Genomic DNA, 20,229 nt, shown 5'->3' with positions numbered 1-20,229 from the left:
CCTGTAATAATCTTTAATATTATTGTAAACTTATTCCACTACCTTGGTACAAAGACATCTTTTAAAAAAAAAATTATTTTCTTACATCATTGCTCATTTTTGTACAATATTTGATTTCTCCCCTCAGGCTAGTCCCCCCCAGTTCTCCCACCACCACAGCACCCGTATTCCATCACCAAAGTCCCTTGTGTTTTCCCTCCCCTGTTTTGATGCCCTCTACCTCCCCTGCTGTGTGCCACAGATCAGTGGTTTGCCTTGAGTTTTGTCTTTTTCCTGATCTTTTGTTATGTTTCCCTATCTCCTCCCTATGAGACCATCCAATAATCCTTTCCAGCTCCATCCATGTTGCTATAAATGGCATGTTTTATCTTTTTTGATTGCTTAGTAGTATCTCATCGTGTGTATATACCACACCTTGATCCATTCGTCTGTATTATGGCATTTAGATGGTTTCTATAATTTAGCTATTGTAAATAGGGCTGCAATAAACATAGGAGTGTGGGTTTCCCTTCAAATTGGTGTTTCTGTGTCCATTAGGTATTTTCCCAGGAATGGAATCACTAGATCATATGGTAGATCCATTTTTATTGTTGGTACAAAGATGTCTTTACATAAGTGGCGTCGCCCCAAATGTAAAGAGCCACATCTTCCCCTCCAGTTCTAGGTCACTAGTTGCTACAAACTAGACTTGTTCAAAGTGATCACACCGAGGCTGACCCAGATTGAACGTAGAGTGAGTTTTTGCCATCAGTGCCACCACTCCATCAAAGGCCTCCTGTTGCCCCCCAACGGGCCCCTTCAAATTTTACCTGGTGGCTGAGATCTGTGCCACCATACATATGGTGGAATAAAAATTAAAAGTGGGGACTGTAACAGGGGGGTCCCCAGGAAAGGGGGAGGTTCCAGGTTCCCTGCCCCACCCATGGGAGGGTGGAGCTGAGCAGGGAGAGAAGAAGCTGCAGAGGAGACTGAGGCAGGAAGGAAGCAGGATGGAGCCAGAAGGAGCCCTGGAGGAGGCACATGGAGCCTAGAGACACGTGAAGAAACTACGCTTGCCTTGTGGTCGTGGACGGGGTGACACAGATGTGGGTGAGACCCGTGGGGAGGTGACAATGGTGGTTTTTGTCTTGATTTTGATTTTGTTCTTTTCCCTCCAGACTTGTCTGGTTGTTTCTGCTCCTATTCTGTGGGTCCCCACTGGAAGGTGCTTTAGACTGTGACAGGCTTTGGGGCCTTGCTCTGGGCCAGTCCTGCTTGGGTGGACTTTTACCCCTGAGGGGACGGGTCACTTTGGGAGCTTGATTTAGAAACTAGATTCTTTGTCTTTTCTGTATTGTTTCCTAATTATATTAAAGTTCCTTCCCATTAAAAAAATATTTTACCTGGTGGACCCTGGAGGAGCCCTTCCTCCCTGTTCAGCAAGGCCCTCCTCCATCCATGAGAAAAAATATGCACCTGTCCAAACAGGTTGCCTATAATGCAGCATTACCCTTTATTTTGTCCAGACCAATAAAGTCTTAGACAATAGTGTTGGTACTCATACGGAAATGGCATCTGAAAGAGGAACAACTTAACTACTTCTTTGATTCCTTTACTAGCTGACTGTCCTTGTGAGCCCAGCCCCCGAGGACACAGTATCAATATAGTCAATTCATGGTATTATTGCTGAGGAGCTTTTCATAGAGAACTAAGATTGCTGGTTGCTGGCTCTCTTCCTCTGCTATGCAGCTACTTCCAGCTTAGAGCATTGCCCCTTTCTAAATTCCCACATCTAATGTTACGCATCCAAGTACCAAGGTTGAAGATACAACCCAGGTATAGACCTATTTAGAAGATACTCTATCACAGGGCCTCCCTGGTGGCGCAAGGGATTAAGTACAGCACTGTGAAGCTATTGGCAGCCTCTGCAGCAAGAGTTCGATCCCCAGCCAGGGAGCTACCCACATGGCGCAGCAGACCTCTCCTGTCTCACCTGCTGCTCCCCTCAGCAGTGTACTTCAGTCAGTCTGCCTGTTCTGCTCCCCACTCTGACTCTGGTGAATCCTCTCACTCCCTGCACATCTGGCCTACACCCCAGTTCTTGTATGCATAAATAATCTTTTTTAAAAAGGTACTATCACAGAGCTGTCTTACATAATTATAACATGATGTAAAGTGAAAAGCACACTATACATTTGTCAAGTGCTGTAAATTTGTTCTTAGTGCTTTCCAATCTATTTTTTTAATTTTTTTTGTATAGAGGCATGTTATTTATTTATTTATTCGTTTGTTTGTTTGTTTGTTTATACAAGCACTGGGTACAGTCAGAAGCGCGGGAGGGTGAGAGAATTCACCAGAGCCAGAGCGGGGAGCAGAGCAGGCAGAAGGACCGAAGGACACTGCTGAGGGGAGCAGCGGGCGGCAGGAGAGGTCTGCGCGCCATGTGGGACCCTCCTCCGGTGGCCGGGGAGCAGCCGGGGATCGAACCGGCACTGCAGAGGCCACGGGCAGTTTCGCAACCCAGCGCTCAACCGCTGCGCCACGGGGTAGGCCCCTCCAATCTATTTTGAATAAGTATAGTTTTCTCTAAGCTGTTTTAGGGTTTAATAAATGACTTGTATATGTCTCCTTTATAAAATGGTCTATATAAACTTATATAAAAAGCTTTATCACTTGGACATTGTTTAACAGCTTACTCTTTATATTTGAAGATTATACTGTTAATACTAAGTATAGCTGAGTAATATAAAGCAAATAACAGCTTTGCTCAAATACAATAGGTTAAAATGGTAATTACCTTACATTTTACCTAATTGTCTAAGAATTTTCCTCAATCCCATCTACAAACTAAAGAAGACAGTGAAAATATATCACAAGTATAATAGCTGCATAGACATTAGGGGAGGCATAGGGGATGGATTTTGACATCTGAGTGAATTTCAAAGTAAAAAGAGTAAGAATATATATTTGATCCCTATAAATATAAAAAATTGCTTATTTTTCTTTTAGACTAATAGCAGAAGAGAAACAATATATACCACCATTTCTATATCAATGTATTTACCCACAATCACTCTAGAGTTTAGGTAACAATTTTTCAGAAAGTTCCTCAGATTTTTATTGTAATTGTACGGGGGGAAGTTACTTATAATGATCCAAAAATCAAGGCTTTTCTGTAAGAGACCAATTGAGATGTACTAATACATAAAGGTTGTGTCTCATCATGAAGTTCTAAAACTTGCATTGTTATTATCCAAGTTATACTTACTTATAATTTTTTGTTATAGATTAAAAAACCCAATTCTCTTATTTATGGAAAATAGTGCTATAAATAGTATCTAACATGCAGTTGGTTAAAGGATTAAAGGTATATGCTTGTGATATTTGTTTCCCCTTTTGATTTGTTTTGCTTAGCACAGTCCCCTCCAGTTCCACCCATGTTGTTGCCAAGTGGCAAGAATTTAACTACTTTCACAGCTGCATAGTGTGTGTGTGTCTGTGTGTGTGTGTGTGTGTGTGTGTCTGTGTGTCACAGCTTAATCCACTCATCTGGCCTTGGGCATTTAGGCTGTTTCCATAACTTGGCTATTGTGATTAGCACTGCAATGAACAGAGGAGTGCATACATTCCTTCAAGTTAGTGTTTTTAGATTCTATGTGTATATATGGAGGACTTGCTGGATCATATGTGAACCTATTTTTAATATTTTGAGAAACCTCCACACTGTTTTCACAGGGGCTGGAGCAGTCTATTCGCCCACCAGGAGTTTCTTTTTCTCCACATCCTCACCAACACTTGAAGTAAAAAATAACTTTTAAGAAGAAATCCAAGGCATTAGCCTCTATTCACCTATACCTTCTATTCTGCTCAATGCTTTCTTTCTTGACAACAGATAGATACTCCTTTCTTTATCTCTTATCTCTTTGCCATAAGATTTCCCCCAAACCTTCTAGAGCAGAGACAGCAAACCTGTACAAACTGCTAGGCATCTGTAACAGATGGTTTGTCATCATTTTTAATTCAATCTATTCGAGAGCTGACCTCTTTCTGCACCAAACCAGCAATTTCTTCTTCAGTGCTGGCTGACTTGATTTTTCATTTACTCAGTTTCAAACTCCAGAGTCATCTGATTCCTTCTTGCTTACTGTCAGCATCCAAACAGCTAGACACCTTCTTTCTACATTGTTTTGAAATTCTTTACTTTCTTTCCCCCAATCTCATGGCACTGCACCAGTGCAGGACCATATTACCTCTTTTCTGGCAGGTTTTATTATCTGGCATATTCAGCATCACCTCTGACCAAACCCAGTTCACTCTATGAACTTCTTTTACATTAACTGTCTGAAAGCAGATCTCAAGTAAGTCACTGCTTTGCTCAGAATAGAGAGAAGCAGGGCCTCTCCAGTGGCACAGCAGGTTGAGCGCTGCACTGTGAAGCTGTCCACAGCCTCTGCAGCGCCGGTTCGATTCCTGGCCGGCCAGGGAGCTACCCACATGGCGAGGCAGACCTCTGTCTTGCTCTCTGCTCCCCTCAGCAGTATACTTTGGTCCTTCTGCCTGTTCTGTTCCCCACTCTGTCTCTGGTGAATTTTCTCACCCTCCCGCACCACTGGTCTGTACTCCAGTGCTTGTATAAATAAATAAACATTTAAAAAGAAACATTAAAAAAAAGAATAGAGAGATGCAATAGAGAGACACTGCAGGTATCCAGGTCTAACTTTGGTACCAAGGGCTTTGAGAGCTGGGTGTGCTTTCTATCTCTTTCTAGGTGTGATGTCTTGGACCCCATTCATGTGCCATGAGTCCCCCTCTGTGCTTTGTCAATCTCTGAATAAGAATCAGTGGTACCATTTCTCCATCTCTAAGCACATCTCTCTAAAATCCAATCATCAAATATATGGGGGTTTGATAAATAGGTCTTATGCATTTTTCACTAAGTATACTCCCGAGAATTTAATGGTCTTGATGCTATTATAAGTAATGTTTTTTAAATTTTATTTTCTTTAGATTTATATTCTAATCTTCCATTGCTAATTGCAATACAATTCATTCATTTGTTAGAACTACAAAGAACTTTTATATTTGACCTTTTTTTCTGCCACTGTGCCATTTTTAAGTTGCAGGAGCTTATTTGGTGATTTCTTAAGGTTATCCAAGTGCCTTATTGTCTTTAAATAAAAACTCTGATGCTTCCTCCCTTGCAAGATGAATTTCATTTATTTCCTTTCTTGCCTTATCCTACTGGTAAGTCAATGCTGAAAAGAAGTGACTTGCCTTACTCCCCATTTTAGGCAGAAAGTATTCAGCCTTTCACCATTAAATATGATGACAGCTGTAGATTTTTAATGAATGCCCCTTAACACATTGAGGCTTCTGTCTACTACTAACTTGCTGCAAGTTCAAAACCACTGTTGAATTTTATTAATTTTTTTGATGTATCCATGTGAGATGATTATAGTTTAAAATTCTGTTAATATGATAATAACATTGATTTTTTTCATAATTAATAGGCTTTGCTTTTAAGAGCAGTTTTAGGTTTACAGAAAAAAAAAAAACTGAGCAGATAGTACTGGGGTCCTCACGTACTCTTTCTCCCCAGGTCCCTCACACCCCACCCACATTTTCTCCTATTTTCAGTATCTTGCATTAGTGATACATCTACTATGATGGGCAAACCAATACCAACACATCAGAAATAATTGAACTCCATAGTTTATAATAGGGCTCACTCTTTAGAGCTGTACAGTTCTGTGAGTCCTGAAAATGCACAAGCTCATTTATCCACCACTGCAGTATCATGCATAATAGCCTCAATGCCCCGAAACCCTGTAATTCAACACCAGATGATTTCACTCCTATGTGAATATAAAAAACAAAGCAAAGGAACAGTGACAATAAACCCAAATCAAACCCCTAGATGCAGACCACACAACTGAGGTTACCAGAGGTGGGGTGGGCTTGAGGCTAAGGGAGGAAGGGCCAGGGACTGTAGTGGAGGAAATTGGGTGCCTTGGAGGTGGGCATGGTGTGGAAACATGTACCTCTGAATATATACAGTGTTGTAAACCGACAGTACCTTCCTAAAATAAACACACATTGTTTTAATGAAAACATAATTAACCATAAACAGTGATAATCGTTAAATACAATTATTTTTAGTATATTCAAATTTAGTACATTCTTTTTATCCTTTTCCTCCACTCCCTCCCCTCACAACCACTGATTTTTCATCTCTCTGAAGGGACCCAAGTTTGCACTGAATGTTTGAATTTTAACTTGGATTTAAAGTGGATCTGGCATATTTTAAGGGTTGAAATAAAGATAGCAATTATTAATAGTAACAATGGTAACAGCATTCAAAAAACACAGTTCCAGTGATGGATATAAAGAATGTGAGACCATTCCTGTATACCAGATGACAGGAATAGTGATACCTCAACAAAATATTCAAGATGACAATCTCCCCTCTATGCTTTGTCAACCACCTCTGAACAGAGTCAACACTATAATTTCTCCATCTTTTAGCACATCTCTCTAAAATCAAATCATCAAATATATAGGTGTTTAATAAGTTTTGTGCATTTTCACTAATGCACAAATGCACTAGTGTACCCCCGAGAATTTAATGGTCTTCATGCTACTGTAAATAATGTTGTGTGGTCTGAATCTAGTGGTTTGATTTGGGTTTATTTTCACTGTTCTGTTGCTTTGATTTTTATACTCACATAGGAGTGAAATCACCTGGTATTGAAACACAGGATTTCAAGTGCAGTAAAACAATTCTGCACGTTACTGCAGTGGTAGATACATGACTTATGCATTTGTCAGATCTCAGAGAACTGTACAGTCTCCTAATTTTGAACATTTCTTAGTAAATTACACAAAATCCTTACTCATAATACAAAGTACATATTGCACTAGGTGATCATTATAATTTACCGTCATCATATAAGTAGACATAATTTCAACAATTTCCCAAATGCAAACTATATAAATACAGGGAGATTACCAAAGCGTCATCTCTGGCAGACCCAAATACCAGCACTTTTGTCCCCTAAACCCTCCGGACCCTGCAAAGGTATCAGAAACTGCCCTGTCTTTAACCTGCTTTTATCTGGATGGTTTACACCCAAATATCAGGTTGACCTCTCTAAATTCACAGCTCCTCTTGGACCCTGTCTGCTAGTTTCTTACTAACCTAGTCTATCTCCAGTGCCAATAAGTGTAGGGTTTTAACATTTTATCTAGTCCTAGATATTCTCAGTGGAAATGGTGATACAACTGACCTAATTTGTTGTTTTTGATTGCAGAAGTCAAAATAGGATCAGTCATCCTAGGAATTCCAGAGTTATTTTGCCTCTTGTAGCATTTAACACAACTGATTTGACATATGTTACATTGTTCATATGCTCCCCATCCCAACCCTGTTAGAATTCTAGGCTGACTCCTCCAGTACTCTTTCTGCCCAGAATAATGATCTGCTAACTCGAAACAACTGCCTTCTTAAATGCTTTTGCTAATTATTCATGTCAAAATCTCATTACTTCAATCAATAGTTTCATTTTTATAAAATCATCATTCAAAGCATTTTACATTTGCTTTCAATATTTACAATTTCTCTGCCAAAAAAAAAAAAAAAAGGCCTGCATCTACCTTAGAGTCTTTTTCTAACTCTTCTGTGTCATTTATTTGACATTAAGATGACCTTTACACTCTCCAATGTGCCTTATGGCAGGTACAAATATATTTATTTTATTATTATTTTTTAAGATTTTTTTTTTTTTATACAAGCACTGGGTATAGTCAGAAGCGTGGGAGGGTGAGAGAATTCACCAGAGCCAGAGTGGGGAACAGAACAGGCAGACTGATGAAATACACTGCTGAGGGGAGCAGAGGGCGGCAGGAGAGGTCTACGCGCCATGTGGGACCCTCACCCATGGGCGGGGGGATCCAACCAGCACTGCAGAGGCTGTGGGCAGCTTTGCAGCCCAGCGCTCAACCGCTGCACCGCCGGGGAGGCCCTACATATATATTTAAATATGGCAATTTCGTGCTAATTTTATTTTGAAAATTTCATGACACATCTTACAACTATACCCACATCAATAATTGCTCAGGGAAGACCTCCTAATCCCCCAGAACTGGCCCAGAGGCCACTGCTTACACTTCTAAAATACTACATGCTGCCTTTTTTCTCCATGGACCTCTTATTATTTGCCCAACTTGCGCTTTCCTCGCTGGACTTAAATGTAGTGCCAAGAACACCTATACTGCCTCCAATAAACATAAAGGATAAAATTTTGTATTTAAGATGATTCTCATACTCCAAAAGCTAAGTTATGTTTCCCTTCATAATCCCACAGGAAGGTGAGTCTTACCTGCTCTGGATTCCAACATGTCTTAGATTCTGACCATATAACATGTGAGTGTAGCCTGTCTTGATCCCATTTCAGAAACCATAGCCATTAATTGGTCAAGGGTTGTTCAAATTTCTCTTTCCTTTTGGCACTAAATGCCCCTACTGATATCCAATAAATCCTCACTGGTAACAAAATCACTCTTCAATTATTCAGGGGTTGGGCATTCAGATGCCATGCTTCTCATATTCTTTCTCCCCACCTACTCTCTAACTTTTGGGCTTCTTGCTGGTAAACCTGCCATCAGAGACTAGCTGAAGCAAGCAGGCAACTCCCATCAGAGAGCTTTGTGTCTGGCTGCACTATACCCTCACCCCTGCAACATGCAGAGTTGGTGGGAGGTTGAAACTCTATGTAAATGTTTGGAAAGGGGCCTCCCTGGTGGCACAGTGGGTTGAGTGCAGTGCTGTGAAGCTGTCCTCTGCAGTGCAGGCTCGATTCCCAGCTGATCAGGGAGCAACCCGCATGGTACAGCAGACCTCTCCTGTCGTGCCCGCTGCTCCCCTCAGCAGCGTATTTTAGTCAGTCTACCTGTTCTGTTCTCCGCTCGGTCTCTGGTGAATCCCCTCACCCTCCCACACCTCTGGCCTGTACCCCAGCTCTTGTATAAAAAAAAAAAAATCTTCAAAAAAAAAATAAATGTTTGGAGAAATTTTCCAATGATATCAACTATTCTTAGTAGGACACAGAAAAGGCAGTTTGTCTAATCAAGAGTCACAGTTTCCACACCATCTATTCTATGATGTTACCATTTTTGTCCTTCTGCTTTCTAGTGATGATACTGTGTATTTACAGCTCCTCCGCTTAATCTGTGAATTAGGACACTGGATTTTCTCTCTCTGAGCCTCATTTCATCATCAATTAAAGAGAAAGAGTAAACTGACAGGTCTACTCCAAAGATCAGAACATTCATTCTGAGAATGAAATAATGTATGAAAGTAAATGTACAAAGTAATGTACAAAGCTTGTAAATGCATTCTATCTTTATATTGTTATCAACATTAATTGCTCATGATCTAAGTGGACAATTAGAAAGCTTGTTTTTCTTCTCAAAAGGAGAGGTGCTTTGCATGGGTTACTGTGAGGCTGAAACCCTGTATTTCTGCTCACTTAGCCAGTACACATGCCAAATTCCATGTCACCACTTACCTTGGGAGGTTTCCTTAATGTTGAAAACAAAGCATTTCAGCAACAGAAGTAGAGAGGGTTGTCAGCACAGCAGCCACATCAGAGGGAAGCAATGAAAGAGAAAAAACACAAGGAAAACTCAGCATCTTGATAACATGATCTGAAAGATATTCATTGCAAAAGACCAGAGGTCAAATTCACTTTACTGTCTGAGGGATAAATCTTTATATTTGCGCAAAAATACAGTACAGGCCTAATGAATTTCTTTCCTAGTTTAGTAGAACAGAATTCAGTCCACTCAGTCCAGTCATTCAGAAATATTTTAATGACTCAAAAAATTGTCAATAGAAGGGAATCAAGATCAAGGAAATGCTATAATCATATTGCATGTGGCCAAATACTTTTAAATCAAAAGTATTAAATTTTTCTTAAATGGGTAGTACACACACACAAACACACACTTCCTTTGATAAATATTTCATTTAGAGAGGATTTTTTCCCCTCATTTAAAAACCACTGGTTATAGATGGCAATTTTCACATATGAACCCTGAATAGTTATTTAAAAGCAAGTTACATCCTTCCCCTATACCAAGCACACATGCACTATTGTTAATATTCATCTTTGCACATAAATAATTCAGAAGCAGCTGAAATTGCACCAGAAGAAAACCTATAAAAGGAAATAGTTTTCAAAGAAACAAACATTGGATTGACTTGCTTTGTAAATGTTTTCCACCTGCATAAAATCAAGGAGTTAAACTATGATCTTAATATGTGATCTGGGATTGTTCTTGTGATCTTGGTTTATTCCTAAAATACTCCCAATATCAATTCATAAACTGTGAAATTATTGTTCAATATAACAAACAGGGGAATTTTCCTCATGGTTTTTAATCGTTCATCACAGGGAATAGAATCATGAAGAGAAGAAAATGAATTTTCCAGGGCAGAAGGCATGGAAATCAAAGGACAGGAGAGGCAAAAATAATATGATGCCTTTTCTTCATCACTGAGTCCAACAGTCCTCACAGAGTCTGACAAACTCAAACAAAACCCTGAATTCAGCAGCAAGGACAGAATGTCCATGAATTCCACAGCCAGGCAGACAACTCTAAACCTTTAAACCCAGGAGAAGAGAATCATGACATTCCTCTAATGATGCAGCTGAAATGTCACCTTTTTGAAATCCTGTGCATCGGCTGAAGGGCAATGAGTCCTTATGTCATTACCTCAAACAGCCAGCACAGGATAATGTGGTTTTTGTCTTCAGGTTTTAGAGGGGAATCTAGAATAAGAGATATCTCTGGCTGATCTCAAGCAAGTCTCAACAGTCTGTCTACCCTTTGAAACAAGATAAACATTTATAGATGTTATAATAAAATGCATGCATGTTTTTAATTGCAAGAAAGCCATGGATCTTTGCTCTGGGCTTGTGTTTTCTGCCAAGAAATTTTCCTTAAGTAGAAAACTGCTCTGGAAGGCATTTGTTCTGAGCAGGTACAACAATAATGAAAACTTCAGGCATGGTGTTTTTGCTAAGCCTGCCCATAAATTGCTTGCTTTACTTTCTGAAAGTCATTTAAATCACTGCTCTATTTAACAAAGGAAGAAAAATCACTTGGGGTACAATAAGCCAATCAGACCAAAACAGCATGGAGCAAGTTAAGAAAATATACATTTCACATTCAAGTTATAATGAACCAAGTAACCTAACAGAGGTGGAACATAGTACAGGAATCTCAAGAGATCTCTCCACAGTTTTTGTGCTTCCCCTATAAGCCAGGGATCCAACAATTGCCACCAGGAGCAAACAAGCATGCAGTGGCTGGACAGACGGAGCAGGTTCTCTATGACCCGAGCAGACAGAGTAAAGGAGATGTGAGTCTGGAGCCCTCAGTGGCTTTTCAGGTTTTTCTTGGGATTTACCAGATACACAGCAGACAGGGGTGCCGGGGGGCTGGCCTCCCAGCCCCCAGAAAGTCTTCACTTTGCTCTCCGGCATTGTCTCTGCTTCTCTCGTGGTTCTTTATGCTTCCGCTGGCGTCTCCATGACGCCGCCCTTATAGGCCCAATCTTAGCCCAGGTGAATCCCATCTACCTATGCCCACACCCTACTCCAGGTGCCCGCCATCAGGCATGCATTTGGGACCACTGGGTTCCCTCATCTATCCTAATGGCAGGAGGGCAGAAAAGCCTGATACTTTTTACCTCACCCTACAAAGCACTAGTTTGTAGCTAGTAGTGATTTGCCTCCCCAGCCAACCAATCTTTTCTTCATTGACATTCCAATAACTTTCTTTGTCCTTAGGAAACTAATCCTATTTCAGAACTTTAAGGACTTTAAAAGTATATCCATTTCACTTAGAGAGAGCACATAATATGGGGATACTAATATTATTGTTATTTTCTTTTGTGTTTCTGACTAAAGACTGTTTATTAAGACTAGAGACCTGGGCCTCCCTGGTGGCGCAAGAGGTTAAGACACAACCTATGAAGCTATCCGCAGCCACTGCAACACTGAGTTCGATCCCCAGCCAGGGAGCTTCCCACATGGCGCAGCAGACCTCTCCTGTCTCGCCTGCTGCTCCCCTCAGCAGTGTATGTCGGTTAGTCTGCCTGTTCTGTTCCCCACTCTGTCTCTGGTGAATCCTCTCACCTCCCACACCTCTGGCCTGTACCCCAGTTCTTGCATGCATAAATAAATCTTAAAAAAAAAAAAAGAGACATGGCAGGGCAGAGAGAGCAAAGCCACTAGGTCATCTGCTGCTGCTTAGATACACTTGTCATTTAGGTTAGAACGTGGTTCCCTGGTATAGAAGAAAAAGTAAGTCTTTTAATGCATCCAAAGTTCACTTTATTAACTGGCAAACCTTTCCTGAGGTGTGAATTCGTGGTAAGCAACTAAGTCATTGTAATTCACAACCAGTCGTGTTGGGGTAGTTGTGAAGACAAAATTTTCCAATGTGAATAATATGAGTATTAAAATGAAATACAGTATGCTGAACTTTGGGAGAAAAAAGACTAATGACGGTACAATGTAACGATAAGAGTTTTCATAAACATGTGGAGATGATGCATAATATAAACACCTATCACAGAATATTAAATAAATTTTTGTAAAGGCCTTCTGTTGATTATATCGCCAAGACTTCTCAACAGAGTATTCTATCTTATTCTCCCCCTTAGTTTTTTGCTGAGGCACCAGAATGGCTAGGCAAACATTCAATGAACTGCAAAGACCATCCCTTCCAACGGCCTAACTCACCCACAAGATGGGCTTGGCTCCTGACTCTTGGGAAATCACCATTCCATGGACACTTGGGTATAGGATGCAAATTCCCCACCATTTCCTACAACCCACCTACTTGTTCATCCCAAAGTCTTGTTTTTAACTATTGTTATGCTGATTACTCTAGTCAAATAATCAGCAGGTTGGTGTCTTCTTTCTTTTCTATTCCACAGATGAACTGAACACAATCTGACATTATTTTTTTAAAGATTTATTTATTTATGCATATAAGAACTGGGGTGCAGGCCAGAGGTGTGTGGGGGGATGAGAGGATTCACCAGAGACAGAGTGGGGAACAGAACAGGTGGACTGACTGAAACACACTGCTGAGGGGAGCAGTGGGCAAGCCAGGAGAGGTCTGCTGCGCCATGTGGGTCACTCCCTGTCTGGCCAGGGATCGAACTTGTACTGCAGTGGCTGCAGACAGCCCCACAGGTTGCGTCCTAATCCCTTGTGCCACAGGGAGGCCCCACAATTTGACATTTTAGAAGCCAGCAAGGTGATAGTGTTTCTGGGTCCCAGGATTTGGAAGGAAAGTAAGGAGATGCAATTCTATACCAAGAGTAGCTCTATTTGCAAAACACTGAAGTTTCCATTGTCTTCCAGCACAAACAAACCAATGGATCACAGCAAGGTCACCCACACTGGGTCTACACCATGCTGCTCATATAGTCCATGCTTTATCCCCTTCTGTCTTCCTGCTCTGCCTGATCACATTTTCTCACTTAAGTCTCAAGTCTCCAATTCCTCACCACTGTCTGAGACCACCTTTGGCCTTCACCACCTCAGATAACCAGGGGTTCCTACGGTGAGGAAAAAATCTCAGCAATACTGGCACCATAAAGCCCTGTAGTGTCCAGCAATTTTGCTTGTATTGAACCCCTGTAACTGTAAGATTCAAATCCCTTGAAAGCAGAATGCATGCCACATGCTTTTCTCACACCCCCGACCCCAAACCCACATCCTCAAGGGGAACTGGAAACACTCTAAGAGTGCAGAAGCCACTTTTTACATTAGTGAGTTAAACATAATCTAGATGTGAGAATATGCTTCAATCACCACCACAAACCTTCCATTTGAAGGCAAGATTAATTGCATTTAATAGCTATGAAGGCTTCAGAGAGTGTTAGAAAATACAGACTATTTCCAATGTCTTATTTTAAAGTAATTATTTCTCTAGGCCAGTTCAAACTGTTTCACCCAGAAAAAGGCTACTTAGAGCTAAAGAAGAACACAGTTTTCTAGGCAAGAGAAAAAATGGAGGGGAAAATTATGTTAAACACATGCTCTTCAAATAAGAACAGCAGAGCGTTGGTACTGGATTATACTAAGAATGGATGGTCTTTATATTCCTTTAAGAAAGTTCAAAATGGTCAAAATATTTCCAGTGTCCAGAAATTAGTTGTAGAGGAAAAAAAAGAATACCCCAGCATAAAAGTAAGTACAAAACGTCTGTGACTCACTCTGCCCTTGCTGGGAAGTAGGACCACCTTGCAGAGCAGAGCTACCCACCTGCCTTTCAGGGGAAAATACTGTGATGCCTTCTTTCTGCAATATTTACAAAACTGTCAGCCCAGAAATACAAGGAAAAAGAAATGACACTTCTGAAAGTGTCTTTTTTTTTTAAAAGATTTATTTATTTATACAAGAACTGGGGTGCAGTGAGAAGCATGGGAGTGTGAGAGAATTCACCAGAGACAGAGTGGGGAGAAGAACAGGCAGACAGACTGAAGACACTGCTGAGGGGAGCAGAGGGTGAGACAGGAGAGGTCTGTCATGCTATGTGGGTTTCTCCTTGGCCAGCCAGGAATCGAACCCATGCTGCAGAGGCTGTGGACAGCTTCACAGCGCGGCACTCAACCTGCTGTGCCACCGGGGAGGCCCTGAAAGTATCTTTTTAACATTGCTTCCCAGAAGCTGAACAGGGGTTTCAGAGTGACTTTTCATTACTGTGTAATCAATTCATTCATAAAAAATATATATAATTAAAATGCAAAACCTGAGTGAACAGAGGAATATATCCACAGTCCCTATTAATTGAGCATAACAATGTTTATGTGATCTGTGTCTATTTCCAGAGTTAAAATAGGTATGTACAGCAAGTAGAAAGTTTTGACCAGTTATGTGACATTATTTATAGAATCACTATCCATCATTTACATCTTCCCAGTTTTTTGTTTGTTTTTGTTTTTTTTCCTAATATTGTCAAGGAAAGTAACACCTGAGTCGTTCCTCCTGGCTGGCAAGTCACAGCCGTGGGCCTCTGTGGGGCGTGGAGGTTCTCCAGGCCACTTTCCACACTCCTGATCCTCATTGCCATGGCTGCGATCCCCAGTTGGGTGAGCGCTAGATTAACCAAAACAAAATCAAGCAGAGCAAACAGGACTCTTTTTGCAATTTTCTTGCTGTGTCTTCAAAAGCATCAAGCAGTGAGGCTTTCTAAAAACATGCCGCACAAATTCTTGTGCTGGTCCTTGATTTAAATTCTAGAATTAAGCATCTCTGTGAGGTCATTCTCGGGTTAAAATATACACGGTCCATCTGCTACTCATCTTAATTGGCTTCAGTTAATATGCTGTTTGGAAGAAGAATACATACAACTATCTGGTTAACCTTATTTCCAGGATAAGTTTTCCAAGAGGATGTGCATTGTGGGGGCAGGGAGTAGACAGGGATACGCCCACATGAGAATTTTCACTTTGGGAATTTTCACTTCATGAGAATTTTCTACCTTGGGAAGCCAGAATTAAACATCGCGGTGTATCCAACAGCTTCATGAAAATAGGGGTCTTTGCTGAATAATCTCTCAGGTCCTGCCAGACACTAGGCCTTTCATGAGAACCACTCTCCTCCAGGCCTCATAAACAGACAATAGCCTTTTATGAAAGCCAGGCCAGCACCGGGGTCAAGAACAGGGCCAGAGGCCAAACTGCCACTGTCCATGCTTCCTCCACCACTTTGTAATGACAGGACCTGGGAGGCAGTGTTTAGGCTAAGTGCCTGGATTCCCTCACTTGTCACAGTTGCAAGGGTTAAATGAATTAATATATGTAAAATCTTTTAAAGGTTTAAGGTAACAAACACAGGCTGCTCAAAAATCCTCATTTATTTTATTTATAACTTCCTCCCCATTTGCCATGGAAGCACCTGCTGTTGCTGACACCAGATGCTTGTGGTCTCTAAGAGCCTGGGGGACCTGCCACCTCGGGGCGCTGGGACCCAGACACCCTGACTCAGCAGACCACACACTCTCGAAGACATCTGTTGAGATCCACCGCATTTCAAAGTCACACTGAGTCTAATAACCAAGGCAGGATAATTATAATTCAAATGGATCCCACTTCTGTTATGAATGAGATTTTAAGAGACAGACTAACTAGCAGGATGGCATTTCTCATTCCTGCCTTCGATACAGACATGGGAGCTGCAAAAGAGTCTGCCAATCATAAATCTGAGACAAAAACCCTATCAGTGATGAACATTCGTGGCAATGTCCTTCTCTAGGTTAAGAAGCATGAGATGAAAAACTTCCTCTGTGGACAGGTAACCAGGACCAGTTTGATTCTACAGCTGAGATATACTTAAAAGCATTTAAGGTAGGATCAAGGGAATGGTTTTAATTTGCATCCAACTATAGTGCTAAAAAGAAATGAGGCATCAGGCCATGAAAAACCTGGAGAAACCTGAAATGTCTATAACTAAATGAAAGCTATCCATCTTAAAAGGCAGGTAAGTATGATTTCAACTATAAAGCATTCTGGAAAAAGGCAAAACTATAGACAGCAGATCAATGGTTGCCAGGGGTGGGGAGAGAGATTAACGGGTAAAACATAGATTTTTAGGGCAGTAAAAATACTCATATGACGAAAAGATGGAAAAATGTCATTATGCATCTATTCATATCCATAGAATGTACAACACCAAGAGTGAAACCTAATGTCAACTATGGTCTCCGGGTGATTCTGATGTATCATTTGTGGGTTCACTGACTGTAACAAATGTACCACTTTTGTATAGGATGTTAGTAATGTAGGGGGCGATGTGCATTGTTGGGGTAGGTGGTATATGGGAAATCTCTGTACCTTCCCCTCAAATCTCTGTACCTTCCCCTCAAAGTTGCTGGATACCTAAAATGGCTCTTAAAAATAGTTTTATTAAAAAACTTGTTTAAGTTATTCAAAACAAACATCTAACCACCTGGCAGAATCAACAAATGAGAGGGTAACACAGGAGCCTGCCCTTACATAACCTCATTATACATATTTTCTCCCTACACTGCCTGTCACCATCCCAGAGCAAAATTAAATACAGACAAGTCTGAGAATGATTCATGAAGGTTTAGGATTGCTAAAACAAGGCTGCAGGATGCAGTCATGCTTAGGGATCCTTAGGGACAGCTGCCATGTGGGAATCATTTTTTTTAACCCCTATGTGGGAGTCCTGGAGCTCAGTTGGGGGTGGGGGTGGTATGGAGTGTGTGTGTATGTGTGTGTGTGTGTGAAATTCCCTATACCAACAAGCAATTCTCTGACATCAATACTAGAACTCAGCTCAACTCTGACCCTACTCAAACAGTGATGCATCAGATTCCACTGGTTAATGGCTCAGTCGCCAAGGCTGTCCTCCAGTTAGAGGCGAATGCAAATCCCCTATGCTTCTTACCAAAAAACAGTGGTCACAGGACACCCTTCTCAGCATTAATTTGCTAAAACAGCTCAGAAAACTCAGGAAACCCATTTTCTGACTGCATCACCAATTTATTACAAAGGATATATAGCTCAGGAAGAGCCAAATGTGAGAGATGCAAGGGACAAGGTAAGGGAGAGGCACAGAGCTTTCAAGCCCTCTCCAAGGGTGCCATTCTTGAGAAATGTTCATGTGTTCCTCAACCAGGACGCACTCCAAAATCCCTTCCTCTTGAATTTTTATGGCGACTTCATTATGTAGGCATGAGTGAACTCATTGGCCATTGGCAACTGAACTCAACCTTTAGCCTTTTTCCCCCTCCCAGAAATCCAGAAATCAGAGTGGTGGGGCTGAAAGTCTTGTCTTCTATTCAAGTTGGTTTCCCTGGCAACCAGCTCCCATCCTAGTACAGTTTCTCCAAAAGTTACCTTCATTAACATAACAAGAAATACCTTTATCATTCACAGCACTTGGGAAATCCAAGGGTATTGGGAACAGTGCCCCAGGAATTGTGAATTAAGACTTAAATATATATTTTTATAAATTGCCATATTGTACCCCCATACCATTTACTAACATTTTACCTGCAAGCACTACTTGGTGGTTTAAAAAACAAATCTTTCACCCATTAGGGAAACTCACAACATGGACCCAATGAACAGCAGTATGATGGAATTCTTGAAAGGTAAGTGGTCTCCTCAATGTTGAACAGGAAATTTATTATCCATGGAAGATATTTAAAGATTCAAAATGACAGGAAAATATAAGGAAACTGACAGGTGAAGAAAACTTCTTTACACTAAATGTCAGCTGAGGTATGAACAAGAGGCATTCAAGTTAACAGATATCCCTCTTACAAGTCTGACAATTATCAGTGAAAGAGAAACAGCTCCATTAGCAACTTATTTCTCTCTTCAAAAGGTATCAAGCAAAAAAGAAGACTCTGTTAGCTACACTATACACTAAACTCACCATCTCAATTGGAATAAGATACTAATAAAGCCACCATTATTAATCTAATACTTGAAAGGCCCAGCCAACCTCAACTAGAAAAACTAAAGTTTCATCCACAGGGGAACACTGTGCTGTCACCTCTGGTCACTGGGTTGGGTAAGTCTGTCCCCAAGGTCACCAGAGACTGTGTCTGTGGCTCCAGAACATGTCACTTATATATCCTGCTCTATGGGGTGGAGGAGATAGAAGAACAGCACTGAGTATATTCTGGTTTTTATCGTGGTTCCTGGCCCCTCACTCACTCACTCACTCACTCCTCACCACAGTGACAGTGGGACTGACTAGCCCCATCTCTCAGCTGAGTAAACTGCCCCTAAGACTAAGTAAATGGCAAAGCTATGGTGACCAGACCTGAGGGGAGAAATCCTATTCTGTCAAAATATTAACAAGGATGTAGAACCATCGTATGTCATTTAAAAAAATTCAAAAATATGGTGCCTCCCCGGTGGCGCAGCGGGTTGAGCGCAGCACTGTGAAGCTGTCCGCAGCCTCTGCAGTGAGGGTTCAAATCCCGGCTGGCCAGGAAGATACCCACATGGTGTGGCAGACCTCTCCTGTCTTGCCTGCTGCTCACCTCAGCAGTGTATTTCAGTCAGTCTGCCTGTTCTGCTCCCCACTCTGTCTTTGGCGAATTCTCTCACCCTCCTGCACCTCTGGTCTGTATCCCAGTACTTGTATGCATAAATAAATAAATCTTTATAAAAAATTTCAAAAATAAATAAACCACACCAGCTAGTTCAGAATTCTTTTTCATAGAGTATTCCCTTAACCCCATATGCAAAACATTACAACCATTTAAAAAAATTAATTTCCTCTCATTCTCCTGGTCTAACATGATGTAACAGCTCCACACTACTCTTGGAATAAAATACCAGACTCCTTAATGTTGCTACGGGAACTACCTAGCTCCCTGTCCCTGCTGTCCAACTCCTTTGTTTTAACCACTGTGAAATCATAAAACTCTGTCCCTCCTCAGACCCTTCACAAGGGCTTCCCCCTCTGCCAGAATGTCCTCTCCAGCAGGGTTTTTCCTCACCTAGGCACCCTCCCCAGAGAGGGGTCCGCTAAAAATACCCCATAATTTACTATCAGTTTTCCTCATGATACCTGTGGCACATTGTCAGTGCTATGCTTTGAAGTCTGCCTTGTCCACCTTAAGGTAAGCTACATGTGGGGTGGCTCATAATCAGTTGCCCTGTGCCTGACAGTTGGTAAGCTCTGCCTCTGATCAGACATTGCTCCCCCCACCCCCAACCTCACCCCCATGCTCCCCAGGCAGGGACTGGGTTGTAGCACCTGTGGTTCTGCACAGATGTTTGCTATGAGGAAAGAATAAACATTTGCAGTATAAACACACTCATGAATTTAAAAAAACCACTGGGGTATATTTATTTCTATTACTACTGTAGGAAAATGATTGACTTTGGTTCACCAACTAAGTCCTTTTAATAAAGAAGTGTTTGCCAGTTTATTTAAGAAAATACTCAATAGGGCCTCCCCGGTGGCGCAGCGGTTGAGCACTGGGTTGCGAAGCTGCCCGCGGCCTCTGCGGCTCCAGTTCGATCCCCGGCTGCTCCCCGGCCACCGGAGGAGGGTCCCACATGGCGCGCAGACCTCTCCTGCCGCCCGCTGCTCCCCTCAGCAGTGTCCTTCGGTTCTTCTGCCTGCTCTGCTCCCCGCTCTGGCTCTGGTGAATTCTCTCACCCTCCCGCGC

At 41.6% G+C, this 20,229-nt stretch overlaps 1 protein-coding gene across 1 annotated transcript in view; it reads right to left on the bottom strand.

The window, feature by feature from the left end:
• Nucleotides 1-20,229, bottom strand: part of KIF13A (kinesin family member 13A) — a gene marked incomplete at both ends in the record, with an annotated part of 200,407 nt that overhangs the window by 117,718 nt on the left and 62,460 nt on the right. Inside the window, one exon of the mRNA XM_084259533.1 lies at nt 9,546-9,558. Coding sequence (XP_084115659.1) covers nt 9,546-9,558 — 13 coding nt within the window. The remainder of the gene's footprint in view (nt 1-9,545; nt 9,559-20,229) is intronic.

Source organism: Talpa europaea (assembly GCF_964194135.1).
Source record: "Talpa europaea genome assembly, chromosome: 2".
In the NCBI taxonomy this organism is placed as follows: Eukaryota; Metazoa; Chordata; class Mammalia; order Eulipotyphla; family Talpidae; genus Talpa; species Talpa europaea.
This window is presented reverse-complemented; position numbering and strand designations above follow the sequence as displayed.